This window comes from Argopecten irradians, chromosome 13 (genome assembly GCF_041381155.1).
Source record: "Argopecten irradians isolate NY chromosome 13, Ai_NY, whole genome shotgun sequence".
Classification (NCBI taxonomy): domain Eukaryota; kingdom Metazoa; phylum Mollusca; class Bivalvia; order Pectinida; family Pectinidae; genus Argopecten; species Argopecten irradians.
The window spans coordinates 32,225,245-32,238,507 of record NC_091146.1 but is presented as its reverse complement, the minus strand read 5'-3'; the positions used below and the strand labels follow the sequence as shown (position 1 = coordinate 32,238,507).

The 13,263-nt window shown below is 35.9% G+C and overlaps 1 protein-coding gene across 9 annotated transcripts in view; it reads right to left on the bottom strand.

The window, feature by feature from the left end:
- Window positions 1-5,735, bottom strand: part of LOC138306119 (myosin-2 heavy chain-like) — a 140,303-nt gene extending 134,568 nt beyond the window's left edge. For all 9 annotated transcript variants that reach the window (XM_069246479.1, XM_069246484.1, XM_069246483.1 and 6 more), the window contains exons 1-2: window positions 5,585-5,735; window positions 3,665-3,947 (exon numbers count right to left, since the gene is read on the bottom strand). In XM_069246479.1, the coding sequence (XP_069102580.1) occupies window positions 3,665-3,814 (150 nt within the window). In that variant the 5' untranslated portion in view covers window positions 3,815-3,947; window positions 5,585-5,735. The remainder of the gene's footprint in view (window positions 1-3,664; window positions 3,948-5,584) is intronic.
- Between the last annotated feature and the right edge of the window lie 7,528 nt (window positions 5,736-13,263).

The following is a 13,263-nucleotide window of genomic DNA, read 5'->3' as shown; positions in this document are numbered from 1 at the left end:
ATGCTGCATATTCATTTGGAAGAAGAATCCCTTGAAAATCACTAGAATGGTACATTTAAACATATTTTATGTTATCAAATAGATCACAAAATCATTTATAAACACTGATGTCACCATTTTTTAATTTCATCGGGGTATGAAAAAGATTTTGTGATAATCCACTAAGCAGATTCACGCAGTTTGCAAGCAAAATTGTTTTCATACCCCGATGAAATTAAAAAATAGTGATATCAATGATTAAATAAATTAACTGTTAAACTGTTATCAAACTTTCTTCTGTGGAAATAAAATTTCAAGATTTTCATTTAAGATCAAGTTTGTAAAGATGAAAATTTCGCAAATTAAAAAATTGAAAGAAAATTCCTATCAATAAATTGATATAGATGGTACTTTGTGTAAATAAACTTTCATGAATTTACTTGAATTGTGAAAGTAAAATGCGCCTAAAAGAAAGTATATTAGTAGTAAATTCTTCTGTATAACAAAATGTATTTATAAATAATGTTTATTGACGATAAAATTGAAATTCAACAAAACCGCCTTAAACCTTGTTAACTCAAAGTTATGGGGACCATGTTTAACCTTCATTAACTCAAAGTTATGAGGACCGTGTTTAACCTCGTTAACTCAAAGTTATGAGGACCATGTTTAACCATCATTAACTCAAAGTTATGAGGACCATGTTTAACCTCGTTAACTCAAAGTTATGAGGACCGTGTTTAACCTCGTTAACTCAACGTTATGAGGACCATGTTTAACCATCATTAACTCAAAGTTATGAGGACCATGTTTAACCTTGTTAACTCAAAGTTATGGGGACCATGTTTAACCTCGTTAACTCAAAGTTATGGGGACTATGTTTAACCTCATTAACTCAAAGTTATGAGGACCGTGTTTAACCTCGTTAACTCAAAGTTATGAGGACCGTGTTTAACCTCGTTAACTCAAAGTTATGAGGACCGTGTTTAACCTCGTTAACTCAAAGTTATGAGGACCATGTTTAACCTCGTTAACTCAAAGTTATGGGGACTTTGTTTAACCTCGTTAACTCAAAGTTGTGAGGACCGTGTTTAACCTTGTTAACTCAAAGTTATGGGGACCATGTTTAACCGTTTTAAATCAAAGTTATGGGGACCATGTTTAACATTACACATGTTTGGAAAATGTAAGGTTTTTGCTGTAAATGTATATAAGTGTTTTTTCCCTGAAACTCTGGCTTACATCTAACATCATAACCTAGCACATTCTTTAATGGTCATATAGCAAGGTTTAAATATACATAGTGAAACAGTCGCCTTCTAGTTTCATGCTATTTCCCTTTAGCACATGCTATTTCCCTTTAGCACAGTCAATAGAGCAGGGGATAAGTCAGGGATCGCGGGTTGGTGAAACATTACTCTTGTCCTGTTACAACCATATAAGTAAATGTTAAATGGACGTAAAACACTTATAGGCCAGACCAAATATACATGAATAAGCAAACAATATTTTAGTGCTGGCCTAAGACTTAATATGTAATGTTAATCTTATAAGAGCATTAAGGATGATATCACACACACCGTTCTCTATGTGTAATCAACCAATCCCACTTAAAATATTAACCATTTTAATTTAACACAAAGAATTTAAAATACAGAGTTTATAAAAGATTAATTTCCCTTTGTTGGATAAAGATTAGTTTTGTAAACACGAGGGCATGTCCATTTAAATCTCGACTATACTGGTTGGTGTATGTAAAAACTTAAATAGATGTTATCTTTGTATAGCTGTACAGATTAAAAGGTTTATTCTACTCAGGACAGTCTAAGTAAACACGTTCAAGACTTTTATATTTGAATCCCTTTGTCAATTTCTACTGCGCTAACAGCAGAAGATAGACAAGTGGTTAAGATGGCTCGATATATTACCACAAACCATCCACCTCTAGGTTAGGAGTTGAATCCCATATGGAGCAGTTGCCAGGCCGGTACTGACCCCTGGTCGGTGGTTTTTCTCTGGGTACTCCAGTTTTCCTCCACCATCTAAATCCGATATGGCAATCCCCAATGTCTGGTGACGTCACGTTTATAATGCCTTTCGCTACATAGATGTGGTCTAGACCTGGTTCGACCAAAAATTTACACTAAGCTTCACTTTTTTTCCACAGAAGCTTTATACAATATAAACAAGAAAACTTTAATGCTCCACTTTAATATTTGCTGGCCAACACTTAATAACTTGATAACTGGTGAAAAATCTAGAATACTGACAAGTAGAGGAAGGGCCTTGCTGAATGATTCATCGAGTTATCAGACTCTTAGAATTGCAATATTAAGAAGTATAATGTGTCGGTATGGTTTGGGTTTTATTAGTTTAACGTCCTATTAACAGCCCAGGTCATTTAAGGACTTGCCAGGTTAGTTTGTGAAGAAAAGCCAGAGTACCCGGAGAAAAACCACCAAACCCGCAGTCAGTACCTGGTAACTGCCCCTCATGGGATTCGAACTCGCGACCCAGAGGTGGAGGGTTTGTGGTAAACTAGTTTTACCCTCTTTTTTAAAATCCAAGATGGCCACTGATGAGCCATTTTGAACCCGGTAAGCAAAAAAATTTTACATAGCAGATCTAGGTGACAATTTATCATCCTACCAAATTTGAGAGCAATAGTTCACTTCCTCCCATCCTAATTTACAAAAATTAAAAAAAAGAAAAGCCAGATGGACAGACAAACAGACAGACAATAAGGCCTCGATTTCTCGAAATAAAAGTGTAAAAATAAGTCATAAAATTTTCTCTCCTTTTGTAACTTATGTGACTTACCATATTCGACCTAATAAGCGCTCATATAAGCGCCCCTCCCCCTTTTTGAGGCCTAAATTTCAATTGCCCAGGTATAAATAAGGACCAAAATTACATAAAACGGTATAGATTTGCAATAATTTTGACTTATTAGCACTTTTTCATTTTTATATTTTTTTAAGCACCCTGGGCGCTTATTGGGTCGAACAAGGTAAGTTTGTTTTTTGACAGAAGTTTGCTTCAAGAAATTGATTACTATATTGCACCTGCAACCCTGGGAATGCATTGGATCAAATATGGTTAGAAATGTTCGCTCAAGATTCGCGCAAATCACATCGTTGAAAGTGAAGTTTCACTTGTTGGGATGTGTTGATAATTCTTTCGTCTTCACTAACATATGACGTACCATGGGTACTTGTGGGTAATGTGTTAGGGCACAATCAGCCACTATACGACCCAAACCTTTAAACCAACGGCAGATTAACATAAAGTGAACAGTCGGGCAAGGATGGCTAAAGTCAGTAAAAATGGTGTGAATGTATCCAGTATAATTTCTTATGAAATGGAAAAATAAAATTTCTCGTCAAAATCTGTCTGTGTACGAAGAAATTTATTTAAAGTATAGGAATCCTATAACGTCCTCCCGGCTGACTATATCTGTGGTTACATTTCCACGCAGCCTCGCTTTCAATGCTTTCAACTTTTCTTTATTTCAATGGTCAGAACTGGGAAACGTAAGCAGAACTTGACCATTGTATTAATATGCGAGAACTTTTGGATGGTCAATGAACGCATTTAGACTGGTTTTCTTTGCCCGACTATTCACTTTAACATTTTGCTGAAGAAAACAAAGTCCTTTAACCAGAAATTACAAAAAAATACTTACGTTATCGACCCGCGTCATCACTTTCTCCAGCTCATCTCTCGTCTCGTCTGCGACCCTTTGAGCAAGAGACCGAGCATTTTTATCAATAATGGCCTGAGCCGGGGCATCACCCCGATCAAGGATCGAGATACTGCCCACGTAGTTCATCATCTTGGCACCAAGTATCAGGGCACTGTATTAGGGAGTTTTAGGGACCTGACTGCCGGGGCCTTTAAGTCTGGGGCCCCGACTCCTGATCTCTTATCTTTAGTCAGCAGTCATGAAGAATGGTGGTCACGGAAATCTGATATGAAAAAAAAAGACAAATCATTGTATAATTTTTAAAATGGGATTATTAAACAAAATCAATCATTTTATAGTCACAAAAGTGTTTAACTTGCCGTTAATACTACAGTTACCAACACCTTCTTAACAATTTAATTTAAATAAATTAAATGCTAATTTTCATAAAGCGTTCCGTTTTATGTTTCCTGCCGTCGTCCTAATTACCACGCATCAGTTGATTATCGCTGCGCCATACGGCAAAACAGCGAAATGAATCTTCACAGTAAACATAGTTTACACAGGGAAATTGCATTTGGTCGGTGTTATAACATCATGTCAGACCATATACATTTTCGTATATCATTATTGTTTTTAAGAAACATTTAATTTTTGTTTTGCAAAGGTAGATTATTCTGATAGGATTCCTTATGGGGAAATGGAGTGTTTATGGAGATATGATGCTTAAAAGGAGAGGGGCACTAATACAGGGGGGGAAGGAGTTTTGTTTATATGGTTTTATCTAAATTTTCGCGATATGACTTTAAGGGTATATATGATTAAACCATTTTTATTTATACTGCATGGATCACAAAAATATCATCCCGCGTAAATAATTGGCTATACATCTATGGTAACAATTAAAGCAATACAGCGTGCTAAACCAGATATTGTAATTGTATCATTCTCCCCATCAAAATTGAATATTGTAACAAAATACAGAAAATGTAGTCCCTGATTAAAACATGTGTATTCTCATTGAACATATATGACATGAATATTGACTTATCGAGCATGACAACAAAACATGAGATGATCTAGCTAGGGATGGATATAAAATCAGTGATAGTAACCCCTGGAGTTTTGAGGATGATAAAAAGGAAGTCCCTAAAACATGTATTCTAGTAGTACATATGAATATTGACTTGCATAACAATATAAAAACATGACAACATGTACAATGAGACAGACCCTGGGATGATGGGGGGTATATAATGTCAGCGATAGTAACCCCTGGAGTTTTGAGGATGATAAAAAGGAAGTCCCTAAAACATGTATTCTAGTAGTACATATGAATATTGACTTGCATAACAATATAAAATATGACATGAACAATGAGACAGACCCTGGGATGATGGGGGTATATAATGTCAGTGACAGTAACCCCTGGAGTTTCGAGGATGCCTCAGGCTATACAAATCAAATTCATTTAATGTTGGAAAGGCGAATATGATAATTTTACAAACTTGTGCAGCATGATCATATATTCAATTAATGTGTGTGCAAATCATGCAACAGTAGAATACGGTCAAATATGATAAACTTTTGCTAGGGACAAGTGCCACACGTACATTTAGCTTCTGCATTTAGCTTCTGACATTCATAAAGATATCATAAAAAATATGACGATATTTGCGTTGGCGTGAAGCCACCAATAACTGTTCGATACACATGTAATGTTACGGCTAGTAATCCACTGATCCAAGGAACGGGTTTTTAATTGATGACTTTTCGTGAGAGAAAGTATATATGCTCATTGATAACATCCTGCTGTCAGTAAATATTCACATATATTCATATATCGGACATAATCGCCTCTCACGTCTTTAATTAATCATCCAATCGATCGTAAGCTTAGAATATCCGACATTTGTTTACCTGTTGTTCAACTTTCTTCTGTCGATGAAAGTCGCCATCTTGGAAAGTAGCTGTATCACGTGATCTTGTTGCCAAACAACATGCACGCGGTTTTCAGCAGGTGCTCGAATGAGTTTCTAGTTTCACTTTGATCAATACGATTTCATCGATAAGTCATCCTGTATTTGTGTGTTATCTGTGAGATAAAATCAGTTTAAAACTCGCCATTGTTCTTTGTTTGTGTGGGTAATGAGGCGTTCAATGAACAAGGATAATACGATCAAAATCGGTACACAGTTCAGGAGTTATTTCCCTTGATTTGGAATTGACACACAGAAAAATGTGAAATTGTCGGACTTGATAAATGTTATTTCTTTGTGTGCGTGTGTGTGTTTTTGATTTGTTTTGTGCAATGTCCATCAATCAAATTTAATTAAGTTTAATTAGTCATATATATTTCAATTATTTTTTCATGTTTTATTTTCTTGCGAATCACGAAAAATACCAGTTACGTTATTTAGCCAAAAAGGTCACAGTACGTATATTAACAGCATTCAATCTATGGACAAAATGTTAAAGTCACATTTAAGCTTTCTTGTAGTGATATAGATGTAACAGGGTGCAGGATTTACATTAAATTTAATACCTGCCTCTGCCAGGGATCAAACTCGGGACCTCTGGATTACTAGTCTGACGCTCAACCGATCGAGCTAAAGAGAAGTTCTCTATAACCGAGCGATATAATGCGGCTAGTATTGACCAGGGTTACATACTCCCCTCCAGGAAACAACTCGTCCGCGAGTTTCCAGGGGTCACAACAACTCCTTTGCAGGTATCGTGAAGCACCATTCCCGAGTCCCTACATGGGCGCCAATGTAACAGGGTGCAGGATTTACAATAAATTTAATACATGTACCTGCCTCTGCCAGGGATCGAACTCGGGACCTCTGGATTACTAGTCTGACGCTCAACCGATCGAGCTGAAGAGAAGTTCTCTCTATAACCGAGCGATATATTGCGGCTAGTATTGACCAGGGTTACATTTGACCTTTGAACTTCAGGCGTCCCCAGGCGACACAGCGAACCCTTTGAGACCAGCTGCTGGCAGAACTGTTTTCGGAGCTCCCTCTACCGTGCGCTCTGTGTAAAGAGCGCCTAGCGAATGCCCGGTTCCTCCCCTGTCGACATAAAGTCTCTTGTAGGGATTGTTGTCTCAAGTTCCGTTGTTGTCCGATGTGTACACAGAATGTGGTCAAATGTGTCGACATGCGTAAGTGACTTTGTTGATAAAACAAAGGGGTACCCCAGGTATGCGGATGCAAACCTTATGTTTACCCAGAATAAAAATCATGAATACATTCCTTACACCCTAGATATCTTACTGAGTTGTTGTAACTTAGTTTTCGAATTTCATTCCAGTATACCAGTTTTGGAGCACAAAGAATGTCCCAGTTAATCTTTTCATGCGTGGCTCAAAAGAAAATATTTGAATCTCTCCAGAGGCAATAATACAAAGTATTGCAGTATCTTTTTTTTCATTAAAGTAGGCCATGCTAACGTGATAGCCTATGACATGTCATCTATATAATGTACATATTGTTCAGCTCAGGTCCATAAAACAGTTATTAACCTCACCTGGAGTTCATAGTTGTCAATCAATATGAGTTCGGATAATTTGTATCCAATCAATGTATATGTTTTAACAATAAAATGTACTTGAATAAAGTTGTCAGTGTTAAATATAATCCTACAAAAGGGCCAGGCTTATTTTAAAACTAATACTTACAAAGGAGAATAGTTTACAGTGTGTAGTCACCAACAACCAACATTAGCGAATTTAATGTGCGATATGGTTTCATGTTTTCTTTTCGTTTTTCTAGAGGGAAGGCAGATCGTGGAGATTCCGTGCCATGTTCAGTGATACACTGATCATTATGATAGACGTCAGTCTAGCGGAGTTATCGCCCTTCTATTTAATATGGAGTTACCTCCCTTACAAAATCATGAAGATCAACATGAATGTCCTTCACGTATACATATTTCGAACGTGCTTTGAAAAACAATTCTTTCGTGTAATTTGATGTGTTGACAGGAGCTGTGCAACTTAGTCTATGGTATAATCTTAGTTATTGAAAACTTACATTTAGTTATCGAATTTCTAGAGTTATTCCCCTTAAGATTTTAACAAAAGTGATTAACAAGAAGTAGCATTGGAATCTACGAACACAATGAACATGACGAACAGTAAAAGTTAGTGTATCGACAATCCAGCAGCTAGAAACGAATATTTTGTTCTCCATGTATGTTAGGACTTTATTATTCTGTTGTGACTTCTCATTGGAGACCCATGGTTGATTGCGCTAAGCTACGCTACACTGATCACGTCGTTGGAGACCCATGGTTGATTGCGCTAAGCTACGCTACACTGATCACGTCGTTGGAGACCCATGGTTGATTGCGCTAAGTTACGCTACACTGATCACGTCGTTGGAGACCCATGGTTGATTGCGCTAAGCTACGCTACACTGATCTGATCACGTCGTTGGAGACCCATGGTTGATTGCGCTAAGTTACGCTACACTGATCACGTCGTTGGAGACCCATGGTTGTTTTCTTTGCCCGACTATTCAAACCGCGGAAGGTGCTGCGTGTCTCCGATGTTATGTAAACTATAATTTTAAGTCAGATTACTATAATATAAACTTCCATCAATGCTTAAATGATAAAAGTAACAGATTCTTGGGTCATGTACGGTACTCATTATTAGAGAAGACTTACTTAGTTATCGTTTCAATCAGTTTCATATTCAATTCAGAAAATGTACAATGCGTATTTGCTATAACATCATGCAATGCAATAATAAACTACACATTTTCGGCTAACATTCAACAAGAGACTTTGATTTATTTATATCTCTATTAGATTAATTTATATTTGTTAAAACTTTCATCCGCATGTATTCTTCGGTAGTGTAACGATACATCTACATGTACATATGCACATGCACAATACATAACAGGCGAATTTATTCCTAAATAGTTTTATATTAAACCTTTTTTGGTCCCATTACAATATTATTGTTCTGAAAAATCCAACATTTATAACAGCTGCATAGGACTTGGTATTTCTAATTTTTTTTCATTTTGCATTTTTTAAGTGTTGGGTGAATATGCATCCGGATCAAAGATCCGTCACTAGGTTTTTCCTTTAGTTTGACGTGATTGCATCCGTAATCAACAAAGACGTCTGCTGTTGATTTTAAACCTGTTTGAACGACCAGTGTTGTAAATGACCGGCTTAAGTATCTAAAATATCGATTTCTACTCGACCGGAAACTTATTCGATGTTCTCTCAGTCAGAAAACTAGCGTAATGTTGTTGTGAAGTGGGTTACGTTTAATTCTACGTGTACTCCAAAGTAGACGTAGATTTACGTGTAAAATTAATCGTAACTTCGCTGCACGTAAAGTTACGACCTTTAGTGAAACACGTTTTAGACGTAACTTACGTCTACGTCTACGTTTACGTCTACGTGTAGACTTACGACCTTTAGTGAAACTCAGTCCAGGGGATTAACTTGTATAACATGTATTCAGTCCAACTGTCTGTAAATGTGCATGAATTACTAGGATTACACTGCTGTATAACATGTATTTAGTCCAATTGTCTGTAAATGTGCATGAATTACTATAGATTACACTGCTTGTATAACATGTATTCAGTCCAACTGTCTGTAAATGTGCATGAATTACTAGGATTACACTGCTGTATTACTACGATTGCACTGCTGTATTACATGTATTCAGTCACACTGTCTGTAAATGTGCATGAATTACTGGGATTACACTGCTGAATTACATGTATTCAGTCCAATTGTCTTTGTAAATGTACATGAATTACTAAGATTACACTGCTGTATTACATGTATTCACTCCAATTGTCTTTGCTAATGTACATGAATTACTGGGATTACACTGCTGAATTACATGTATTCAGCCCAATTGTCTTTGTAAATGTACATGAATTACTAAGATTACACTGCTGTATTACATGTATTCACTCCAATTGTCTTTGCTAATGTGAATGAATTACTAAGATTACACTGCTGTATTACATGTATTCACTCCAATTGTCTTTGCTAATGTGAATGAATTACTACGATTACACTGCTGTATTACATGTATTCACTCCAATTGTCTTTGCTAATGTGAATGAATTACTACGATTACACTGCTGTATTACATGTATTCACTCCAATTGTCTTTGCTAATGTGAATGAATTACTACGATTACACTGCTGTATTACATGTATTCACTCCAATTGTCTTTGCTAATGTGAATGAATTACTACGATTACACTGCTGTATTACATGTATTCAGTCCAATTGTCTTTGCTAATGTGAATGAATTACTACGATTACACTGCTGTATTACATGTATTCACTCCAATTGTCTTTGCTAATGTGAATGAATTACTACGATTGCACTGCTGTATTACATGTATTCAGTCCAATTGTCTTTGTAAATGTACATGAATTACTAAGATTACACTGCTGTATTACATGTATTCAGTCCAATTGTCTTTGTAAATGTACATGAATTACTAAGATTACATTGCTGTATTACATGTATTCAGTCCAATTGTCTTGTAAATGTGCATGAATTACTAGGATTGCACTGCTGAATTACATGTATTCAGTCCAATTGTCTTTGTAAATGTACATGAATTACTAGGATTGCACTACTGTATTACATGTATTCACTCCAATTGTCTTTGCTAATGTGAATGAATTACTAAGATTACACTGCTGTATTACATGTATTCACTCCAATTGTCTTTGCTAATGTGAATGAATTACTACGATTACACTGCTGTATTACATGTATTCACTCCAATTGTCTTTGCTAATGTGAATGAATTACTACGATTACACTGCTGTATTACATGTATTCAATCCAATTGTCTTTGTAAATGTACATGAATTACTAAGATTACACTGCTGTATTACATGTATTCACTCCAATTGTCTTTGCTAATGTGAATGAATTACTAAGATTACACTGCTGTATTACATGTATTCACTCCAATTGTCTTTGCTAATGTGAATGAATTACTAAGATTACACTGCTGTATTACATGTATTCACTCCAATCGTCTTTGTAAATGTGCATGAATTACTACGATTACACTGCTGTATTACATGTATTCACATCCAATTTGTCTTTGTCTAATGTGAATGAATTACTAAGATTACACTGCTGTATTACATGTATTCACTCCAATTGTCTTTGCTAATGTGAATGAATTACTAAGATTACACTGCTGTATTACATGTATTCACTCCAATTGTCTTTGCTAATGTGAATGAATTACTAAGATTACACTGCTGTATTACATGTATTCACTCCAATTGTCTTTGCTAATGTGAATGAATTACTAAGATTACACTGCTGTATTACATGTATTCACTCCCTTTTTCTTTGTAAATGTACATGAATTACTAAGATTACACTGCTGTATTACTTGCTTTATCCCTGTCTACCACCATATTCTGTTTGTTATTCCTCCCTAAGATTACCGTATATATAGACATGCTGAATGTTGTATTTAGAGGATCATGAGTTCTGTGATATTTCCATAAATATTATATGATAAATATTGTCTTACGATCGTGGCTATACAATATGAAATTGATTAATTATTTTATCGATTGACTTATTACTGTATACCTTAGTTTATTCTATTTCAAGAAATAAAACATTAGAGATTATACATTAAAATATTGTGGGGGACTATTTTTATCGATATGAAACTGGCGTATTGTCTGAAATCAGCTGATCGATGCACGAGAATCGTTGTATAGGAAAATATTCAACTGAAAAACTGGTGATTATGTAATAAAACAAAATGTTTCATGGGTTACTGTGCTCTAGTTCATAATATTTAACCCGAGGTGATGGTAATCAACAAATGTTATATTGCACTCGGCCTTTGGCCTCGTGCAATATAACATTTGTTGATTACCATTAATTGGCCTCGTGCAATATAACATTTGTTGATTACCATCACCTCGGGTTAAATATTATGAACTAGAGCACAGTAACCCATGAAATATTTGTATAATATCAGATGCTATTTTGTTGTTTTCTGTGTGCTTCGTCTTTTTCTCACTATTGTGACGTACCTCACACATAGTAATGACGTAACAATAAATGGCTGTCTGAGAAAAGAAATTTTAATTTTTTATCTTGTTTTTTATTTAATTGTCAATCTCGGATTATGTATAACCGTATGAACTTCAGTGTAAATGACAGTTGTCTGTATAACTAATGTAATGATAACTGACTTTTGTTACAGTGTTTGTGTAGAAACATCGATCTTACAATTAAAATAGTTTGAAATCTATAGAGGCGCTTTTTGCAATTCTTCATCGTTATCACAATTGTTCATTCAACAATATACAACCATCGTTAACTACATGTACTAAGACAAAATATCTTCTGGTCAAATTGACATGAAATTCACCTCAAATTGAGGTCAATTTCTCAAAACGAAAACTAAATCAAGTTTCTGATCGAACTTGACCTTTTTGCTCTTTTCATATTTGCATTTCACAGAGTTATCGGCCCTTGCGGGTAGGTATTGATTATAACGTCAAGTGTTTGCAAGCGAAAGGTCTTAAGAGGAAACGACGTGAGTTTCGCTCACAAAATAATGCCGTCAAAATGGACACCAACACGCAAGGGAAGTAACTCTGTAAGATGCAAAGAAGGAAAACACACAAAAGAAAACCATTCCTGGAAACACACAGAGAGAAACGAATAACCGTCTCCATAGTAACCCATCCTCGATACTCCAGGAGCTACTAGCACTGACGTTATATCAACGATATAAAGATAGTGACAGTAACCCATTGAATATCGAGAATGACAGGAACCAAATGTCTAGGAAATACCGACATTGAGTTAAAAACGTCATGGAGCTTGAGCAAGTCAGATGAACAATATTGAATTAAACACACGATCAATGATGAACTTGTGACCTTATTCCGTAATTTTACGAGGGTTCAGATTTATCATGTCTCATTTCCAAGGTGGTGAACAATTATTTTACTCTTGACCTGTTTACATCATGATCCGCTTACTACGGTAGCTGGGAAAGGACATGGAAACAGGAAGTTATTGCCTGCGAAAGCATTACTACGGTGGCTGGGAACGGACATAGAAATAGGAAGTTATTGCCTGCGAAAGCGTTAATCAATGGCTGGGAAAGGACATGGAAATAGGAAGTTATTGCCTGCGAAAGCATTACTACTATGACTGGGAAAGGACATGGAAATAGGAAGTTATTGCCTGCGAAAGCATTACTACGGTGGCTGGGAAAGGACATGGAAAATATGAAGTTATTGCCTGCGAAAGCATTACTACTATGACTGGGAAAGGACATGGAAATAGGAAGTTATTGCCTGCGAAAGCATTACTACTATGACGGCTGGGAAAGGACATGGAAATAGGAAGTTATTGCCTGCGAAAGCATTACTACTATGACTGGGAAAGGACATGGAAATAGGAAGTTATTGCCTGCGAAAGCATTACTACTATGACTGGGAAAGGACATGGAAATAGGAAGTTATTGCCTGCGAAAGCATTACTACTATGACTGGGAAAGGACATGGAAATAGGAAGTTATTGCCTGCGAAA